The sequence below is a fragment of the Rattus norvegicus genome, chromosome 1 (assembly GCF_021556685.1).
Source record: "Rattus norvegicus strain SHRSP/BbbUtx chromosome 1, alternate assembly SHRSP_T2T, whole genome shotgun sequence".
Classification (NCBI taxonomy): Eukaryota; Metazoa; Chordata; class Mammalia; order Rodentia; family Muridae; genus Rattus; species Rattus norvegicus.
This window is the reverse complement of record NC_141534.1, coordinates 156,697,707-156,720,323: the sequence shown is the minus strand read 5'-3', so window position 1 is coordinate 156,720,323 and position 22,617 is coordinate 156,697,707. Positions and strand designations below refer to the sequence as shown.

General features: G+C 43.8%; 1 protein-coding gene across 7 annotated transcripts in view; it reads left to right on the top strand.

Annotated features, from left to right (window-relative positions):
- Ccdc83 (coiled-coil domain containing 83) overlaps positions 1–22,617 on the top strand; it is a 78,558-nt gene that overhangs the window by 37,396 nt on the left and 18,545 nt on the right. For 6 of the 7 annotated variants that reach the window (NM_001432511.1, NM_001432512.1, NM_001432513.1 and 3 more), the window contains 5 exon segments: positions 2,308–2,392; positions 5,549–5,711; positions 8,860–9,027; positions 12,354–12,445; positions 17,753–17,821. In NM_001432511.1, the coding sequence (NP_001419440.1) occupies positions 2,308–2,392; positions 5,549–5,711; positions 8,860–9,027; positions 12,354–12,445; positions 17,753–17,821 (577 nt within the window). 7 annotated transcript variants of the gene reach the window in all.

Genomic DNA, 22,617 nt, shown 5'->3' with positions numbered 1-22,617 from the left:
CTTTCGGGCGTGTAGTTTTTCCTCTCTACAGGTCTTCAGCTGTTCCTGTGGGCCTGTGTCTTGAGTTCACCAGGCAGCTTTCTTGCAGCAGAAAAGTTGGTCTTACCTGTGGTCCTGAGGCTCAAGTTCGCTCGTGGGGTGCTGCCCACGGGATCTCTGCAGCGGCAGCAACCAGGAAGACCTGTGCCGCCCCTTCCGGGAGCTTCAGTGCACCAGGGTTCCAGATGGTCTTTGGCTTTTTCCTCTGGCGTCCGAGATGTGTGTGCAGGGAGCAGTCTCTTCTGGTTTCCCAGGCTTGTCTGCCTCTCTGAAGGTTTAGCTCTCCCTCCCACGGGATGTGGGTGCAGAGAACTGTTTATCCGGTCTGTTTCTTTCAGGTTCCGGCGGTGTCTCAGGCAGGGGTCCTGCCGCTCCTGGGCCCTCCCCCACGGGAGCCCAGAGGCCTTATACAGTTTCCTCTTGGGCCAGGGATGTGGGCAGGGGTGAGCAGAGTTGGTGGTCTCTTCTGCTCTGCAGCCTCAGGAGTGCCCACCTGACCAGGCGGTTGGGTCTCTCTCTCACCAGGTCTGGGAGCAGAGAGCTGCTGCGGGCCGGGATCCGCGGGTGTGGGACCTCCGGTAAACACAGAACGTGCCCGGTCCTAGAGAAATTCTGCTTCCGTGTGTCCCAAGCTCACCAGGCAGCTTTCTTGCAGCAGAAAATTTGGTCTTACCTGTGGTCCCGAGGCTCAGGTTCGCTCGTGGGGTGCTGCCCCCTGGCATGGTCTTATGTCCCACACTACATTACAGAAATTATGCGAGTAGCTGGCTGCACAGTTCAGAAAAAGTTTATAATATCTTCATTTTTTTGTCCATAAAAATGAGAGGTAGAAGGTGGAGGTATAACTCAGTGGTAAAACATTTGTGTGATATGAATGAGGTCGGGATACAGACACACACACACACCACACACACACACACACACACACACACACACACACACACACACACACACCAGGAGGCAAGGGATATCGCCCTTCCATTTACTTCCCTTCCCATCCCACAGTCCCCATAGCATCAATCACAATGTGTAAACAGTATTTGTATAATTACTTACTCTGTGTCTAGTAAACAGTATTTGTATAATTACTTACTCTGTATCTAGTAAACTGTACTCCCCGAAGGCTAGGATCATGAAGGTCTTGTTCTAACCCATCTCTGTGATCCCTAAAGCAATGTGGAGCCCAGTGACAGCCATTGAGTCTGTGAATTCATGAAGTGGAGGACTGGGCAACAGAAACAGTAGAGGTTTGAAACTGATGAGTTATGAAGCTCGTCTCCTTTGGTTTGTTCTTTTTTTTAACATTCATTTGCTGCATTATAGCATGCATGGGTGTGCGTGTGCGTGTGTGCACATGCACATGGTCTTGGGATCCAACTCAAGGTGTCATCGCACATGCCAGTCAGGCAACTTGCCACTCCTAATCCTGTATGATAGAAGAGTAAGCCGAAGCCAAAAGCCATGCAGTGAGTGGGAAAGGCAGGATTAACTCAGCATTCTTGGTACTCACATTGCCTTCTTTTTGAGGAGTCCCACTGTGTGATTTGCTAATATCTTTTTGCATTTTCGCATCTTGTGGAAGGAAGGAACCTCAGTTTTTCCTCTCCTATGTGCACAAGGTTATAAAACAGAGGTGAGGTTTTAGAGAAAGTCCTGGTAGTATTTCACATTCAACAAGAGTTGATGACCACTGGGGAGGGCACCCTTCATGTGTGATTTATTTTATTCCACATGATAATACACAGAGCTAGGTGAGGCTTTATTTGACAGCTTGAAATTCTAGGTCCTGAGATTTGATTTGCTAAGAAGGCAAGAACTTGTAAAGAGCAAGATTTAAAACCACATACTTTATCTTTAGCTAAAAAGGGGGGTTTGGGTGAAGCAATATTCATAACCTTACTTTAATCTCAAACCTAGAGTTCCAAGATTTATCCCTTTCAGAAATACGGAATACACAAGCACTTCAAATAGCAACCAGTTGCCCTGTTCCTGAGCCTTCCGCTCTTTCTGTTTTTCTCATGGATGGATGCTCATCAAACCTATCCTTGGTATATGTTAAGGAAACGTCTGTGATGGGAAAGCTTTAATTTTTGGGAGAGAACATGTGCTAGAAGCATGGATTGGTGAGCATGCCCAGGTTACCCTAGTGCTCCAAGGTCCGCTTGCCCTCAGACAGTCTTGTTTGGTTTCAATTTAGTTTAAAATTAAAACGTAGTCTCAGTACCTTTCCCTGGGGAAACTAACCCGAACATCCTTGTTTCTCCTCAGTCGTGAAATAAAGGAGAATGCAGTGGAGCGATTCACATTCCACATCAGGAAGCTGAGGGACAAGAATCAAAAATACCTTGAAAGGGTGAGTGCAATGTTGAGCAGCAGTAGGCAGGCACGGAGCATGCGCACAGTAACAATGACATGGGGCCATGGCGGATGTATCTCCTAGGAAGCATCCTCCTCGGTGCTTGGAATCGGCTGACTTATAATTTATTAGTTTTCGTCACACATGTGAGGCGAGCCGGCACTACTGTCTCCATGGTATTGAGGATATCAGTGGAAGCCAGTTCAGTCGCTTTACTTAGATCATGAGGACGAATACCCTGGAAATCATGTTTCTCTTCTGACTTCTTGTTTATCTACACTGAATCACTGCCTCTCTCTCTTCTCTCTCTGAATCTTTGTTTCAGCTCTTCCAGGACTGTGCATATATGTAAATGCAGAACAGTACACTCCCAGTTGTTAAAACAACTAATGAGAAACCTAAAGATTATTTTGTAAAACTCAGGTTAAGGGCCGCCAGCTCGGCACATAAAAGCACCTGCTACCAAACTCGGCAATTCCCAGTTTGATCCGCAGAGCCCACTGGGTGGAAGGGGAGACCAACTCCCTCAAACGGTCCTCTGATCAGCACATATGGTCCGTGGCATGTGTCCATGCACACACCTACATACATACATGGCAATTAAAATGTTTAAAAAGAAGATTAATGTGAATATCAAGGTGGTGCTAGTTATATCCATTACAACAGAAACAATGACCTTGAGCAGTAAAGGAACCCAATCTATGCTCTCAGGCCCCGCAGACACCTGGAGATGCTAATACAGACTTTCCTTCGCTAACTTCCTTTGTATAGTATGGAAACTTCCACAGGTAACTGTTTTATTTGGCTTTTTTTGTTTACCATGCCCTCCCCTCCTGCTGCCTACTACACACACACACACACACACACACACACACACACACACACACACACACACACACAGAGTACCTGAATGCCAGGATTATACATGTGTATCATACCTGGCTTAACCATTGTTTGTAAAGGCAATTGTTTGTAAAGGCATTGTTTGTAAAGGTCTTTACATTTTAATGGAATCTGGAATCAAGAGCCCTGAGTTTGCATCCCGTCCTGACTGTTCAACTTTCTAGTGACAACTTTCTGACAAAAGATTGGCCTCAGCCTTGTTAAGGCCTCAGTGGAATATTAAGGTAACTGGGACCTATCTAGCCTGTCATCTTGTGCTGTTAACTGATGTTATAAGGAAACTTCTCACATGTTGTTACCCCTGTTACTAGGAAACTTTCTCATGTGCAAGTTGATTGCATATTCTGTTACGTTCTGTGCTCGGGAACCAATCACTGCAGAAGTCAGTCAGAACTACTTTGTGTAGTTAGCCACAGTAAGCTTGGACCCAAACCGATTGCCAGGCAGCACTACGCCTATGTATGAGCTTTTATGGTTTTGCTTTTATAAGCTGACCCTGGAATGAACCCCAACATACGAGAGACACCTGCACCAAGATAAAAGGCTATTTTGAGTAAGACTTCCATTTTGAGTAAAGTTTTAGTTCCCAAGACCTCCCTGGGAATTGACATTCTACTTGGCAGAAAAAGACAAGTGCACATGGGTAACTGACATCCTGGTTGGAAAGTTAAGCATACATGTTAGACAAGGCCAGTCCCCTAGCACAGTTGGATACCCCAACCAATGGGAGCAAGATAAATGTGCAATAAAGACATGCTCCGAAGGAAATCCCTTATCCCTAAATCCCGATGGCGATATAACTCGGTGAAATAGGGTGATATGCCTATGACTCTGAGGTTGTCACAATGGTCGATATTTATAGCAAGAATTAAAATGGGCACAGGTGAATAATAAGAGTGGAAAGAAGCCTTGTCAGTGGTCCTTAGGTTCCACCCATATGGTCAAAGCATAAAAGAAGAGTAAGGTGCCCTCAGAGGGGCTACTGCACATGCTCCACTGGCCAGCACTGGCACTCCTAGGTCAGGCATGGCTAAGGAAAGCACAGCAGGTCAGGATTAAGACGTCACCTTTCCATTCTGTGTGCTGGGAGTACAGGTGTGTACTACCACACCCACCTTTCGATCTCTGTTTTCTGTGTCTCGAGTTTGTCTTACCTTTATTCTTCCATTACTGTCTTTTGTACTACACGTTTTCCAGTGTACCCTTTTAACTATCATTTCTTTTATCACATTTTAGTTATTTTCTTGGTGTCTTCCTCGAGGATTCTAATTAACATCCTAATTTACAGTAATCTAATTAAGATCAATACCAGCTCGATCTCAGTGACATATGAAGAGGCTGCTCTTTGCCCTCCCTCCTCATTTGTATTATCAAATAAAAAACACGCTTTACAAATTGGGATTAGCTGGTTGATAATGAAGCGAAGGTCTGTGTTTATTGCTCTACAAGGATATTTTTTACATAAAGTAATTACAAAACATCTAAATACTTAAGTTTCAGATTTGCCCACGAAGTTGCTTGTCTTCGGCTCCTGTGTCTTCTCTTGAAGTCAAGTCATTTTCTGGGACCACTGAATTCACTGTAAAAGACTCCCCTGGGCAGTTACTGGAGGATGGTCAGTTCATGACTTGTTCTCTCAGTTTTGATTCCTCGATACACACAGTATAAGACAACAATGGCAAGAATAAACTTTAAGTCAGTTAAATATGCATCATAGAAGCATGGATCAGACACCCACAAGAATAATTTGCTTTTTATTTCAATTGTAAAGTTTGGAGTGGTGGGTGACCACCACCCATCCTAAAGGAAGATTATGAATTATGTATCTGGGGTTTTGTGGAATGGCAGTTCCATAACAGCAGGGCCTTTCTCTGTTTCGCTAATAGATATCATTTTAGTGTCCAGCATCTGACTTTACACATGGTAGGTGACTAAGCTGGGGAGTCTAGACAAAAGCAGGGGTAACTGAAGATTCAAACAATTAGCTCCACATTCATGGAGTCTGTGGAAGGGGATAGACTGGTAAATCAATAACATACTCTAAAAATATAACATGCTATTGATGGCTACTGCACTGATTTGATTTGATTTTGAATCTTGCACGTTCTGTAAGCTACTAGAGGTCGTGCTGTATATAGTTAATTCAATGTTTCCATCTCACTGTGCTAGCCTCAGCATGTGCCTGTGTCCTAGGTAAACAATGTCGACAGTTGAGCAGACCTGTTTAACAGCTGTTGGTTTCTATGGCAGAACAGACGCTTGAAAGAGGAACAGAACTGGCACTTAAAGAATCTCATAAAAGAACTGAAGGATGAGAAGCTGGATGTTGTACAACCCATAACAAGAGAGGACGTGGAGGAGGCAATGAAGGAAAAATGGAAGTTTGAAAGAGACCAGGAGGCTCACTTGAAAGGTGAGCTAGGAACTTAGAAAGTTGTCACAAGTGTTATACTCATTTGTGAGTTAATGCCTTTGCCTTTCAGTGTGTGATTGTATTTAAGATTATATCATCTCCTCCACAGCCACAGTCTATATTGGTATAAAGAGAGGGGAGGGAAGGAGGGAAGGAAGGAAGGAAGGGAGGAAGGAAGGAAGGAAGGAAGGAAGGAAGGAAGGAAGGAAGGAAGGAAGAAAGGACGCAGAGGCCCTGGAGGAAGTGAAGGGAAGGACTAGGGTGATGACAAGTGAGGAAGGGGACTCTGACAATGACAAAGGATGGGCTCCACTGCCCCTCGGCCCTGCTGAGGTCCTGTTAAACACACTCTGAGGTATTCTCTTTGTGGCGCTCTGTCATTAGAGCTTTGTTGACCTTAGCTTCACTTCAGATTTGGGCACAATAAAGTTAATGCAAACATGGACACCCCTCCCCCAGCTTGGTGGAATTAAGCCACTTGCTGGATTGGAGATAAACAGCTTAGAATTGGGAAAGAGGAACCAGGGAAATGATGCTGGGGACATCAGTAAAAGAGCCAAGACATACTCTATCTACTGGAAACACATAACCCTTCTGGCAAATTGGACATGTGCAATTCTGATATGTGCGCTTTTTTATTCCTGTTCCATCACTCCACAGTACTTGTCAACATTTCCCAAAATACTCTGTTTTATAATGTCCTCTGTGTTGGGAATGACATCTTTAAAAATAAATAGCCAAGTATGCTGGCTAAATCACTTTCTGTCAATGGTTCCCATTGAGGTGCACCATTAGCAGGGAGGAACTAAGCACAAGGATGTCATGCTAACTTGGGCTTTCTATTGCTGTGATAAAAGATGACCAAAAGCAACTTGGGGAGGGAAGTGTTAATTCCAGCTTACAACTCTCAGGTCATAGTCCATCACTGAGGGAAGTCAGGGCAGGAATTCAAGGAAGGAGCTGGAACAGAGGCCATGGAGGACCGCTGTTCACTGACTTGCTCCCCATGGCTTTCTCATACCACTCAGAACCACTAACCCAGTGCTCACACTGGGCCCTTCTACATCAATTGACAATCAAGAAAATGCACCACAGGCTTTCCCACAGGTCAATCTGGTAAGGGCATTTTCTCAACTGGTTCCTATTTCACAAATGACTCCAGGTTGTGTCAAGTTGACACAAAAAGCAATCAGGATACACACTAAATGGAGACCAAGTTGGATGACTTAGTAGAAGGTGAGGTAAGACATGCAAAACTTCCAACGAGTTTTTGCCACAGAGACTAAGGAAGAGAGGGGAATGAGACACCGGATGCCTTGAGACAAAAGGGAAAGGGGAGTCAAAATAAGCCATCTAATATGTTCATCAGACTCTCTCTAAAACTTACATGACATTTACCAACCTCAAGAGCCAAGTGCAGCACAGGACTCAGACAGTAGCTGTCTGCCAAATGAGAGGACAGCTGCCTATCTAGTTTTCATAACTGTCTAACATCAACAAGCATTACTTTAGGGTATTGTATGGTCATATATATATATTTGGGTGGCTAAGAAAACCATGCCCAGGGTTCCTTAGACCTCTGAACTTCATGGCATCCCTCAAATAAACATTTGCTAAGCCAACCAGTTAATTATCAGGTCTATTGAGGCTGGATTTGCAGGGATGGTTAGTATAGTGTTGCTTTCAAGGGACTTTCAAGCCAGGTAGTGTGAGGAGTGAACCAGGTTGCTGTGAGGCTCACAGGATGCGGCTCTGAGCAGGGCTCCATGTTTCAAGACATTCAGCAATATCATTGTTAGGCTTATGAACCGAATAAAACGTCACACTCAGTAAGTGCCCCAGGGCAGGCCCAAATGTTATAGGTTTGAAATAGTTCGATATTCTTGCTGATTCACTTGGAGAACTCATCTTTCACTCTGCAGACTTACCACGTGGGAGAATAGAATACATGCTTCTGACTGTCCCATGCTATCATTTCTCAAAGAAAAGAAAAACAATAGGAAATTGTGGTGACTGAGTCAAACTGAGAGATAAAGCTGATTGTCAAAGCCAAGCCTGATGACAGGGCTGTAATCCCAGCACTTAGGAGGGGAGCAGGGCCTCCTCTGCCAAGGACTTGAACAGGAACAGAGGTTCAAATCAATTTTCCCCAGAGGCCTAATGACTGGAAAAACACTCTATATAAGAATTTGTAGAGGGCTGGAGAACTGGCTCAGCAGTTAAGAGCACTGTCTGTCTTTTCAAAGGACTTGGATTTAGTTCCCAGCACCAACATGGTGGCTTATAACCATTCATAACTCTAGCCCTATAGGATCTGATGCCATCTCTGGCTTCCTCAGGTACCAGGTTTACATGTGGTAAACATACACGCAGGCAAAAAACACCCATACACATACATTAATTTTTTAATTATTTTTTACAAAGACATCGTAAGCCATGAACAACTGAGCAAATAGGGACCCTTATGAAACAACCATAGATTTTAGTTTGTGCATTCCTAGACATATGTAATCTTTCAATTACATAGTTCTAAATCATGTCTCTGTCTTAGAGTTGAAAGTTTAATTATGCTTGGATTAATCATGGGAAATATCTAATAATTTGAATCGTTTAGATTTCCAAAAATTGTACATATCACATTTGCCTTAGTTAAGATTTTATTGCTGTGAAGAGACACCATGACCACAGCAACTCTTATAAAGGACAGCATTTAATTGACTCCTACCTACAGTTTCAGAGGTGTAGTCCATTGCCACCATGATGGGAAGCACGGCAGCTTCCAAGTAGACATGGTGCTAGAGAAGTGCTGAGAAGTCTACGTCTTGATCTGCAGGCAGCAGAAGGAGACTGTGTGCCACGCTGAGTGTAGCCTGAGCATAGGAGATTTCAAACCCTGCCCCTACAATGACACACTTCCTCCAACGAGGCTAAACCTGCTCCAACAAGGCCATATGTCCTCATAGTGTCCTTCCTATGGGCCAAGCATTCAAACACTAGTCTACAGCAGTATTACCTAGTCAAGGCACCACGGTATTTAAGAGTTACCTGCAGTTTAGCACCAGATCTTAACTTTGTAAAAACAGACTGTACCGTATAATGGTTCTAAGGACGATGGGAATGACATATGCCTTGTTTTTCTTTCCAACAGAAATGCGCGTACAAATAAGTGAGGCTGAGAAGCTATTCCTTGAAAAACTCAGTGAAAAGGAATATTGGGAAGAGTACAAGAATGTAGGGAGTGCACAGCATGCTGAACTCATTCTTTCCTTACAAAATGACATCGACACAGTTAAAGAAAATGCAGAGAAAATGTCAGGTCAGTTGCAGTAGTTAGTTCAAATTTAATAAAATGGTGAGCAGAAAAGTCATGTTCAGTAGACGAAAGGCCAGGCACTCCCCAAACCATTCGTTATCAAAATAGGACAACCACGTGCAAGCCCACACAAACCAGAGACTGTGCTTGAGTTGGGGACACAGAGGGTGGGTGGGCATTAAGGACCAAGGGCCAGAGGAAAACTTGTTATCAGTTTCAATGGACAGTGTGTTTCCTGCATCAAAGGACTACCGATGCAGTACCACAGAAAAAGGGGGAAAGGAAGGCTGTCTTCTAAAGAACCTAAACAGACACTCCAAATGACAGGAGGGTCAGCCGAGAATGAGGACCAGGATTTGGACATGAGCTTGAGACGGGATCTGTCAAATGAGTAAAGGACCACACCACAGTCTCCCCAAGAAGTGAGTGGGAAAAACCAAAGCAGGGCCAGAAACGACTGGAAGGTAAACTGTTGGCCAACAAGCATTAGCCCACATGGTTTGAAGTTAACGTCTTCAAAGTGAGCAGCTTAGATTAGACAACTCGAACAGCTCAGAGTCTTGAAGAACAAACTCACAATCTCCCAAGCTCTTGCTTGTAGTGTCTCAAAGATTTCTACATACCCTCGCTTTCTTTGGCTGTCTTCAACATACATGTGGTTAGTAGGTCTCATGGCTACAGAAAGCACCGAATGAAGTGAAGGGCAGCCATCAGAGTTTCCCAATAGCCTTGTGCTGTGCACTCTACTCTTTTTCATTCTTTAAGAGAAAGCCATCCATAGGGTGCCCTGTGGACTTTAAAACAAGGTAAAGTGTTCACATCACATTTCAGGATGAATACAGCAATGGAGCCAGACCCTTGAGTATATTCACGTATCCACTTTGGGTAATCTACAGCAAGAATTGTCATGTTATCCAATTCCAGGTTTTGTGATTTCTTTTCTATATGCTAAGGATGAAAAAAATTTATTACAGCTAATGTTGACCCACCGTAACTTTTAGATGATTGTGTTTGAAGATTATATAAATAATTAGCATTAATCTTTTGGGCCATGGCCTGAATCAAAGAAAGACATTTCGTTAGATGGACTGGAAGGGTTGAATAGCCATGATACTCCAAATGAAAGTGAGAAAAAGACAGGCTGTGTGGATACACGCACATCGTCTAGAATGACACAGACCTCTGTTTCTGGATTTCCAAAGGTCAAGCTATACTAATTCCCCAAACCTGCTGAACTCTCTTCTTTTATACACCACACAATCTTATTCCTGACCCCTGTCCACCCCTTGGGGTGAGCTCTTGTCTCTTAATGCTTCCACTCTTTTCTACCTTAGTTGCCCCTGAAGAGCCTTTATTGGCTGCCACAGTTCAGGTGCTGAAGCCTCAGACCATTGCCCACCAATGACTGGTAGTTGGCCACATTCAGTTTTCTCCAAAATATTTTTCACACACACACACACACACACACACACACACACACACACACACACACACACACACACACAATGCCTGAGAGTCATTTTGCTTTCAGCACAGATGAGAGTAGCAAAGCTTGTTCAAGTCCCTAGTCCCCTGGTAGCAGCCTTAGTTTGGCTACTGGAAAACTAGACCCACCATTTCTTTCCTCTCAGACCAAGATCCCAGAGTTCTGCTGTAGCTGTCCTGGTCTGTTAAGAAAATGTCCCCAATTTCACTGGGTTCCACCTATAGAACTTCAGGCAACTGTTAATGGGAAAAGGAGAATTAGCGTCTCCCAGGGATAACCTTCCCCTTATTGACTGTCCAATGCAGAGCGGTCAGTGTTGAAACCATATACACACCAAAAAAAAAAAAAAAAGTGTGTGTGTGTGTGTCTGTCTGTCTGTGTGTGTGTCTCTGTGTGTGTGTTTGTCTGTGTGTGTGTGTGTCTGTGTGTGTCTGTGTGTGTGTCTGTGTGTGTTTGTCTGTGTGTGTGTCTGTGTGTGTGTGTCTGTGTGTGTGTGTCTGTGTGTGTGTTTGTGTGTGTGTCTGTGTGTGTGTGTGTCTGTGTGTGTGTTTGTCTGTGTGTCTGTGTGTGTGTCTGTGTGTGTGTGTCTGTGTGTGTGTCTGTGTGTGTGTCTGTGTGTGTGTCTGTGTGTGTGTGTGCGTCTGTGTGTGTCTGTGTGTGTGTTTGTGTGTGTGTGTGTGCGTCTGTGTGTGTCTGTGTGTGTGTCTGTGTGTGTGTGTCTGTGTGTGTGTTGTGTGTGTCTGTGTGTGTCTGTGTGTGTGCGTCTGTGTGTGTGTGTGTCTGTGTGTGTGTGTGTCTGTGTGTGTGTGTCTGTGTGTGTGTTTGTGTGTGTGTCTGTGTGTGTCTGTGTGTGTGTGCGTCTGTGTGTGTGTATACACCTCCAGATTCCTTTCTCTTTCCTTTACCCAGCGTCGTTTCTCTCCATTCTCTGAGGCAGATGTACATGGTTATCCTACATGTTCCTTTCAAAGAGGGTTTTGGTTATATGATCCCTAAGTACCTTTTGAGGCTTACATTTTTTCATCTTCACTCTGTCAGTAATGATATTTATAGGCAAAAGAAAATGTGAAAAGAGGAGTGGAGAAATATCCCAGAGGTAAAAGTATTTGCCACACAAACGTGGGACCTCAGTTCAACCCTGGAACACTCTTAAACACCTGGATGCTGTGGCATGTACTTGTAATCTTAGCCTTCTTACTGGGAGAGGAGAGACTGAGACAGGAGGATTGCCACCTATGCACAGTGGCAGAAACAAGGGACCCTGCTTCAAAAACAAAGTGGAAGGATACCAATGCCCCAGGAGTTACCTTCTGACCTCCACACGTGTGCTGTGACTGTTTAAAAGGAAAGGAAAGGGGAATCCCACAGCTAATGTCTGTCCCCTGCCTCGGGGTGCTCAGTACAGACGCAGTTCTGCTGCCCCCCAAGTCTCCTCTCCCTTTACTCACTGTGTCTTCTTTCCCAGGGAATCACGCACCAGGAACACAGGCAATCTATTTAGTTGGAGTCAGATGTACATAATGAGGCTATGAACTCATAATCTGGGTAATCCAAAGGATAGGTGCTATACAAATATTGTTTTGAATTTTCCTCTAGAGAAAGAATCCTTCAAAAGTACAAACATCATTGGAAACCTTACACTACTTCAGCCTAAGGTGCTAGCAAATTATGGGAGCAGTTCTTCTGAAGAGAAGAAGTAGATGTTCAGGAAAATATATTCCTGAGAATTGGGAGGCGGGGTGAGAAGTATGTCAAGAGGAGAGAGTAATGAAAAGTGAACTTTATAAACGTCACAGTTTTATCTCAGGTGAGCCCCACTAAGGCTTGTGATTTCCTCTTAAAGAACAGTATAAAGTCACCCTGGAAGATACTAGGAAGAAAATAATCAGAGAAACATTGATCCTACTGGAACAGAGGAAAGAATGGGCCACACAGGTATGTGCCAACAAAGCGAAACATCTTATTCCTCCATGTGGTTTATAACTGAAGGGCATGGCAGAGCATGCCTGTAAGCCCAACAGTCTGAAGGCTGAGGCAGGAGGATCATGATCTAAATAGCTAGAGTTTGTCTCAGGAAGAGAGGTCAGGGTGTAGTGTGGTGATGGAATGTGTGCCTTGCAGGTGCCCAGCACTGGGTTTGTACATGTAGAGTAGCACTATGCATGTAAAAACAGCATCATCACCTCCAAAGAAAAGCTTTGAGTCCTGCAGCCAGGTCCCAGCACTTACGAGCTGTGCAACTGGACCCATTGCTTCACGTTCCTGGACTTCCGTGCTCTAATGTATGGAGCAGAGGCCGTTAGATATACCTTAAAGAGACAGAGTAAGGATTAAATGAGAATATTTAAGTAGTATCTTACCTCACAAGGAGCAGATAACTTACTCCAGTTATTATAAAAGTATCGTGTGGCTATAGTGAAATATTAAGAATAAGTGTTTTAAATGAAATATAATTTGTCTAAAAGCTATTTTTTTTACATATCTAAGCCTGGGAGAATACATTCTACATTCTTGTGTTTTTAAAATTTGGACCTGGGTGTAGTGGCACATGCATTTAATTCCAGCACTTGACAAGCAGAAGCAGGTGAATCTCTGAGTTCAAGGCCAGCCTGGTCTTGGAACCAAGACCAAGAGAACTAGGGCTACAAACAGACCATGCCTCAAAAAAGGAGGAAAAAAAAAGGCATGGAGGGGTTTGAGGGGGGATGGGGAGGCTAACAAATCATGTTTCAAGGTGAAATTCCCAGTCATGTCTGTTTTCTAATTACTTTGTTTTACAGTAAACACACACACAGTGCTTCTATATTCCTACTATTTCCTAAATCAGTAAAGGGAATTCTATCTACACCATGCCCTTTCTTTGGAGCCCTGTGCTTCTAGTGTTTTCAAAAGTTTCAGACGTGCAAAGATGCAGAGGTCGATGGGAACGGATCCCTGGTGTGTCTGCAGGGATCCTGGGGGCCGATCCCCAGTGTGTCTGCAGAGGTCATGGGAGAGGATCCCCAGTGTGTCTGCAAGGGTCATGGGAACAGATGAATCCCTGGTGTGTCTGTCCATGCTATTGGGTCACCTTGAGTCAGACTAAATGGTGAATTCCATCACGAAGTGATCTGATTACAGTTTATATGACTGAAAATATCTATGTGGATATCACATGGCAAAATGAAACAAAGCAAACCTACTTATAATGTCAAGGGTTCATTTCAAGGATGTTTAACTCTCTCAGCAATCCTGAAAGGTGTGGAGACCTGCTAACAGGATGACGGCCTAGAGAACAGTGACCTGCACGGAACAAATGGAGGGACCCAGATTCAGTGTGGAGCTCTTTCAGATCATGTCTCAGTATTACTATGTAAAGTCCACCCCATGAGTGCTTCAATGAGTTTTCAGCCTGTGTTCTGTGCTGTGTCACCTTAACTCCTGGTGTAGTCCAGGTATCAACTTAGTGGGGCCTGGGTTCCCCACAGAGATGCTAGTGTAGTTGCTCTGGGATATTACCCTGGCTTACGGATTTTACAGTTTTCATTAAGTTCTGATATATAACTGAAGTTGAAGCCACTGATCCATTGTTAGTGAATTAAGCAATAAACCAAATAATCTGCTAGGACCTCCTTCAGATTTAGTTCAGATGATATTTTATGGGGGCGGGGGAAAAGTAACTAGAGAGAGCTCAGCTATTAAAGCACTTGACACTCTTACAGGGGACCTGGTTTTAATTCCCAGCACCCACATAGTAACTCACAACCATCCAAACCTCCAATTCCAAAGGATCCTGTCCCCTCTTCCAACCTCCTTGGGTACCACAAGGTGTACATATACACAGGCTGACAAAAGACCTATATATATAAAATTAAATTAAATTTAAAAGTAATAATATTTTATGGTAGTAGAAATACAAGTTTTTAGTTGTAGCCGAAATATAAACATTCCTAGGAAATGTATGTCTCCTTTTAATCAGCATGAGCTAAAGTTTTTTCATTGAAAATTTTCTACTTTAAAAGACTTAAGTCAATTCAAGCCTTAAATCTTAAATCAAGATGAACTTAAATCAATTTATCTTTAACATACTATTAAATTATTCCTGTCCATGTTTGCAAAGGAGAATATTTTTCTTATTTATGTGTGTACATGTTCTTGTGTGTGTGCACAGATGTGTGTACACTATACGGAAGCCAGAGACCAACCTCAGGCGTTGTTCCTCGGGAACTGTCTACCAAGCTCCCACTGGCCTAGCATTCACTCATCGGGTCGGGCTGTGTGGCCTTGAGCCCTGGGATCCTTCCACGTCTCAGTCTCCCCAGTCTGCAGTGGCAGCACACTACCATGTCCAACTTTTTTTTAAAAACGTCATGAGTGCACGCGACACACATGCAGAGGCCAGAAGACAACTGCTAGGATTTGGTTCTCTCCCACTGTTGGTTCTGGGGATGGAACTCAGGTGGTAAATCCCATGGACTATGTGCTTTTTACCCACCAAGTAGTCTCACACAGACGTCAGGCTGTTTTCCATGAGTGCTAGGAAGTGAACTCAGGTCCTCGTGCTAGTACTGCGAACAGTTGCCAATAGGCTATTTCCCCAGCCCCTGTTTCTTTTGTTTAGTTTTGTTACGTTCTTTTAGATTCTCCCCTTGGAATGGAGAGTGGCTCAGTGAGTGGTTGGGTATACTTGTTGCTCTTCCAGAGGAACCAGATTCGAATCCAGCACCCACATGATAGCTGGAAGCCATCTCTGACTTCATTCCCAGGGAATTTTTTTTATTATTATTAACTTGAGTATTTCTTATATACATTTCGAGTGTTACTCCCTTTCCCGGTTTCTGGGCAAACATCCCCCCCTCCCCTTCTTTAGGGTGTTCCCCTCCGAACCCTCCCCCCATTGCCGCCCTCCCCCCAACAATCTAGTTCACTGGGGGTTCAGTCTTAGCAGGACCCAGGGCTTCCCCTTCCACTGGTGCTCTTACTAGGATATTCATTGCTACCTATGAGGTCAGAGTCCAGGGTCAGTCCATGTATAGTCTTTAGGTAGTGGCTTAGTCCCTGGAAGCTCTGGTTGCTTGGCATTGTTGTACTTTTGGGGTCTCGAGCCCCTTCAAGCTCTTCCAGTTCTTTCTCTGATTCCTTCAACGGGGGTCCTATTCTCAGTTCAGTGGTTTGCTGCTGGCATTCGCCTCTGTATTTGCTGTATTCTGGCTGTGTCTCTCAGGAACGATCTACATCCGGCTCCTGTCGGTCTGCACTTCTTTGCTTCATCCACCTTGTCTAATTGGGTGGCTGTATATGTACGGGCCACATGTGGGGCAGGCTCTGAATGGGTGTTTCTGTTTTAATCTTTGCCTCTCTATTCCCTGTCAAGGGTATTCTTGTTCCCCTTGTAAAGAAGGAGTGAAGCATTCACATTTTGATCATCCGTCTTGAGTTTCATTTGTTCTAGGCATCTAGGGTAATTCAAGCATTTGGGCTAATAGCCACTTATCAATGAGTACACACCATGTGTGTTCTTCTGTGATTGGGTTACCTCACTCAGGATGATGTTTTCCAGTTCCGACCATTTGCCTACGAATTTCATAAACTCGTTGTTTTTGATAGCTGAGTAATATTCCATTGTGTAGATGTACCACATTTTCTGTATCCATTCCTCTGTTGAAGGGCATCTGGGTTCTTTCCAGCTTCTGGCTATTATAAATAAGGCTGCAATGAACATAGTGGAGCACGTGTCTTTTTTATATGTTGGGGCATCTTTTGGGTATATGCCCAAGAGAGGTATAGCTGGATCCTCAGGCAGTTCAATGTCCAACTTTCTGAGGAACCTCCAGACTGATTTCCAGAATGGTTGTACCAGTCTGCAATCCCACCAACAATGGAGGAGTGTTCCTCTTTCTCCGCATCCTCTCCAGCATCTGCTGACACCTGAGTTTTTGATCTTAGCCATTCTCACTGGTGTGAGGTGAAATCTCAGGGTTGTTTTGATTTGCATTTCCCTTATGACTAAAGATGTTGAACATTTCTTTAGGTGTTTCTCAGCCATTTGGCATTCCTCAGCTGTGAATTCTTTGTTTAGCTCTGAACCCCATTTTTAATAGGGTTATTTGTCTCCCTGCGGTCTAACTTCTTGAGTTCTTTGTATATTTTGGATATAAGGCCTCTATCTGTTGTAGGATTGGTAAAGATCTTTTCCCAATCTGTTGGTTGCCGTTTTGTCCTAACCACAGTGTCCTTTGCCTTTCAGAAGCTTTGCAGTTTTATGAGATCCCATTTGTTGATTCTTGATCTTAGAGCATAAGCCATTGGTGTTTTGTTCAGGAAATTTTTTCCAGTGCCCATGTGTTCCAGATGCTTCCCTAGTTTTTCTTCTATTAGTTTAAGTGTATCTGGTTTGATGTGGAGGTCCTTGATCCACTTGGACTTAAGCTTTGTATAGGGTGATAAGCATGGATTGATCTGCATTCTTCTACATGTTGACCTCCAGTTGAACCAGCACCATTTGCTGAAAATGCTATCTTTTTTCCATTGAATGGTTTTGGCTCCTTTGTCAAAAATCAAGTGCCCATAGGTGTGTGGGTTCATTTCTGGGTCTTCAATTCTGTTCCATTGGTCTATCTGTCTGTCTCTGTACCAATACCATGCAGTTTTTATCACTATTGCTCTGTAATGCTGCTTGAGTTCAGGGATAGTGATTCCCCCTGAAGTCCTTTTATTGTTGAGGATAGTTTTAGCTATCCTGGGTTTTTTGTTATTCCAGATGAATTTGCAAATTGTTCTGTCTAACTCTTTGAAGAATTGGATTGGTATTTTGATGGGGATTGCATTGAATCTGTAGATCGCTTTTGGTAAAGTGGCCATTTTTACTATATTAATCCTGCCAATCCATGAGCATATTCCCAGGGAATTTGATGCCCTCTTCTGACTTCTGCGGGCACAAGGCAGGCATGTGGTACACATTCATGTGTGATAGAAAAATATTCATACACATAAAATCACAAAATAAATTAAAATTTTTAATTAATTTATTTTTAAAAGAGGTTTGTCTTCCAGTAACTGGTTAAAAACATGACAGTCATATAAATCCACCTCACTAAGAAACACAGTGTCATCACTATCAAAGTACTGTGGGTGATACTGTAAATATCAGATTGGGGGTGTGGTTCAAAGTAGAATTAAAATGAAGGTAAAGCCTGTCCAACCAGAGCTTATACTGTGTGTCACTTTGTGACAACTCTCTTTCATAGAACGCTTTTCTTTCAGAATGCTGTAAGGTTCATTGACAAGAACAACTATCGAGAGATCTGGGAGAATGACTGGCTAAAAAAAGAAGTAAGTGGAATGTATCGAAATAATTTTTTGAACTGGCAATGACCTTTAATTATAAAGATGAAGTCATAGAGCAAGCCTGGAATTTTAACTGACATGAAGAATTGTCAAAGAAAGACCTAGTCCTATTATATTGTTACTCAACCAATGGCATAAATAATCTCAATAATAGCCAAGAATAATTTGGGGCTTAATCCACACTGTGCACTCAGTGTGCCAGGTTTCTCTGTGTCCTCAGACCAAGCTAGTGTTCCTTGTGAGCCCGCCTCTTGCTGGGTGGCTAGCAAGGCTAAAAGATCATTTCAGCTCCCAATTTAAATTAGCCTCTGGGTAACATGTCATCCTTTGGAAATGTGTACAGCCTTTTAGACTTCCTGTCCTCCTGCTGACCTGATGCACAGGGCAAAATGCCTTGCACTACCTCATGTGGTCTTCTCCCCACAATGGTAACCCTTGATTCAGTTTGGATGATATGGAGTTGTGGTGAACTAGGACAAACAGCACGGCCATTTGCCTGTGATCAAGACGGCTCTGCAGCAGCTGTGTCTCTCTCCAACACATCTGTACAAGAGCTCACAGGAACTCCTGAGCCTGGACCTCTTCCCCGGGCCAGGGCCACATGGGGTTTGCTGGGTGTGGTCATGTAACAACGTCTATAGTAGGCCCTCTTCTCTCTATGCTATCAATGTCTCAATCTAAATAATCTGTGTTATTTGGAACTATCCTGTCTTCCTCACATTGTATGTGCTAGTCACTCTGTCCTCACCTTTAGTCCTTCCTTACTCTTGCTGCCAGGAAAACTCTTAACTCTTCCTTGAGGGGTAGATGCTCATGACCAATTTCCCTGCGAATCATTTCATAATGCGCTCAGGGCATCCTGAGAACTCTGTTTCCAGTATTTTCTTGCATTGTTGAATTCTTGCTAAAATACACTGAAACTCGTTTCATGAACTGTGTTCTTAACACACAGAGTAGGCCATATCTTTTTAGCTATATGTGTACAGTGCCTGAAAAATAACCTTTGCTTAACAAAAAGGAATGTCTATGAGGATAGATATACTTACTCATTGAGGGGATGAATTACACACATACACAAGCGTTTCATTTTAATCTAGAAGCGCTTACATTAAACTGTGAATTATAATGTGACCCAAGATGGCAGGCTGTATCTTGTTCTCCCAAGGGAGAAGTGAAATTATAGAAATACAATAAAGAGCCTGTCTGCAAAGAGAGGAGGTACAGTGAACTAGCAGGTGATGTTTCAAAGATTATGTGGCAAAGAAAAAAAAAAAAAAAGACATGTATGAGAGCAAGACGTAAGCTGTTGGGTGAAACTGGCAGATAACATTTTGTCCAGATGTTCCAAGGGAAGTGCACACTCAGCCTCTTTGGGAAGCCCTCGGGAGCCTCTGCTCGGAGTCCGCATGTGTCGTAGAGAGCAGGGATGCAAGAGCAGAAAATAAGAGTGTGCCTCAGTGTGCCTCAGTAGGCTGCCCTGGGATTTCCCTCACCCAGAACAAATCCTCCGCCTAGGAACCTGCAGGCTCTCCCCGGAGAATGCTAGAATCACATCATCTGACACACAGTTTCTAGCATAGATGTGAGCCAATCACATGCAAAAAAAAATTATACATTTGCAATTGTGGCATTCGGGAGAGCACAATCTAAACATCCTGCTCCTGCTTTCTCAACTCAAAATAGTCCTGACCTGACCTGCCGTGTCTACAGACTTCAGCTTACTCTCTCATCCATAGGAGAAACTTGGAGTGAAAACAGTCCCCTTTACACAGCGGTGGAGAAAATACCAGCATTCCATTGGCTCTTCCTAATAGGACCAGATAATGGATTACTAAGAACAATTGGACAAATAGGAAGAAAAAAACAGGTGAACTAAAGAGAGAAGCAAGCACTAATAATAAAAGCCTCCACTAAAAGATGCTAACGGGAAATTCAGAAAATTGAAAAGGAGCTTTTATCAATACCAAAAAGTGTGAGAGCCAGTTTGTTTAGAAAACAGGATCCTTCAAGGCCAAAAATAATCAAATATAAAATAGAATGCAGAATGCACTCTCTCATAGCAAGGCAAGACACATCACTAATGTAAGATCCAAGAAATAGTAACTCTAAAAAGATAAAGCAGAAAGAAACGTCAGCAGAGCAGTAGAAAAAAAAAATCCCTGGTTTTTGAAAAAGGCAAACAAAGGGAGGCAGAACGAACGAACAAGAAGCGGGCATCGGAGTCAGGAAGCGGGCACCGGAGTCAGGAACGAGCTTCAGTGGAGGTTTATGAACTTGGAATTCTATACTCCACTCAACTAGACTAAAGGGAAAAACAAAGCAAAACAAAACCTATTCCCAGAATTTTAAGGGCTGTGATATTTACTTCTCAGTCATCCTCAGGAATTTACCTAACAGCACGTTTAACAACACAAGCTAGATACAGAGAAAAATAAGAAACAGGAAATGTTGGCTTCCCCAAAACTCCAGGGAAGAAAGGCCTGAAGATAATTGCACTGTGAGCTTAAAAGGTCTCCAGATTAAAAATGATGTCATTTCCAGGCTCCAAACCCACGCACTCATCAGCCAGCTGCGACTCCATGTAAGCTCACCACAGGCATCTCAAACTTCTGAATTGACAACATCTGCCTCTTTTCCTGAAACTGCTTCTGGTCCCGGGCTCTGCCTACCCCACTTAAAGACCCCACCACAGTTATGTAGTCACCCAAGGTGGGACTTTGGAAATCCTAGAGAAATGTTTTTTCAGTATGCAAATTCAGAAGGCCTCTCTAAGACCTGTCTTTAACCACTGCTTGCTTTTCTGCTGCTGCCCTACTCCAGGCCCTCATTAGCCACACCCCTTCCGGAAGTGAGACCTTACTTACCTGGTTTTACTTCCCTTAAGCCAGACTCTTCCCCCTTTCCCCTCCACGTGAACTCAGAGCCATCAGTCTGACACGTAAACCTGACAGCGTCACTCTTCAATGAGTTCAGAGGCACAAAGGGCGGTGAAAGGTGGCCTTCTGGAGATGTGGGCTAGACACGCATTGGGTACCATGTAGACAGGTTTGGAATCGTGATGGTTAATACCGTCAACTTGACAAGATCTAGGATCGTCTGGGAGACATAACGATTGGGTAAAACAAGGTGGGAAGACCCATCCGAAATGTGGGCACTATTTCAGGCCCGGGGTCCTAGACTGAGTAAGACCGAGTAAGTGACCCGCGCACACCAGCGTCCACTGCTTGCTTCTTTCTGACTACAGATGCCACGTGACCCGCTGCTCCCTGCGCCTGTTGCTATGACATCCTGACCTTGACAGCCACAAGCCACTTGGGTCTTCAAACAATGAGTTAAAACATGCCCTTCCTTTTTAAAGCCACTTTTGTCCTGTCTCAAAGCAGCTATTAACCACATGGGACCCCACCTAGTGGTACCGGAGTCACCAGTCACCTCATGAACAGGCCTACTCTTGGTGTCTCTAATTCAATCTCTCCCACTCCTAAAACTTCCCTTTATATTAGACAAATAGCCATCCATTCTGTGTTTAAATACTATGTATGAAACAACACTCACTACTTTACCAAGAGATTTATTACATTTTGTTTTGTTTTTTTTGTTTGTTTGTTTTTTGTTTTTTGTTTTTTTAATGGGGACAAGGGTTTCTTTTGCCTGAGTGCACGCAGTGTGTGTGCCTGACACATCGAGAGGCCAGAAGAGGGCAGCAAATTTCCTGGGACTGGAGTTACAAGGGGTTAATCGCCTCCACACAGGGGTCTGGGAACTGAACTCAGGTCCCCCAAAGAGCGAGTGCGCTTAACTGCTAAACATTTCTCTCTCTTGTCCCCTCCCAAACTCACTCCTTTTTGAGAGAACTCACTTTAAACCATGTGAAGGCCTTGCTAGCACGATAGCCACTGTAGAGCACGTCTTCCGCACTACCTCGTCTGGGACCCTGAGTTCTGAGCCTCCATATTGAGTTGTCTGTAAATATGTATTAAAGGATATCTTAAAGGCACTCAGGTCAACATGTCCACTGAGACGTCGAATTCCTTATCCATTTCTCTCACTGTCGTCTTCCCAGACACACTAATAAAAACATTACTTTTAAGCTTTTCCATTCTCTTCCCTGCTCCCCATCTGATGGAATAGAGTTAGGGTCCAGGAAACTAGGAAACACGTCATATACTGTTTCTGCGATATCGCCAAGTAGCTTTACCGCGTGTGAGATGGGCATACGGGATCCAGCTGGGCCTTGTGTCCAGTAGGCAAGGGTTCGGCCACTAGGTCCCAGCTCTGGCCTTTTCCGTTTTCCTTTTAGATTTTACCTTATTTTTTGCAGTGTGGGATATTGAGGCCAGAGCCTTGTGCATACTGGGCAAGCACTACCCCCTGAACTGCAGCCCCAGCCCTCTTTATGTTTGGAGACAAGGTTACGCTGAATTGCCCAGGCTACCCTTGAACTTGTTCTGTTTTCTACATTCACGTAAACCCGGTCTCCTGAGGAGCTAGGATTACACAGGACTGTGCCACCAGGGCCAGCCTGACAATTGTCAAATTAACTTTGTAAAGTCATTTTAATAAGAGCTCGTACTATGACTCCCCAATAATTAGAATGAACTTCCTATTCAAGCAAGACTTCGAGATGGAGGAAGGGGGATCAGAAGTTAAAGTCATCCTTGGCTACATAGCAGGTTCAAGGCTAGCTTAGTCTACATAAGCACTTCTCTTAAAAAAGTAAATAGAGCAGCTCTCTGCTCCCAAACCCCGTGGGAAAGAGACCTCACCGCCTGATCAGGTGG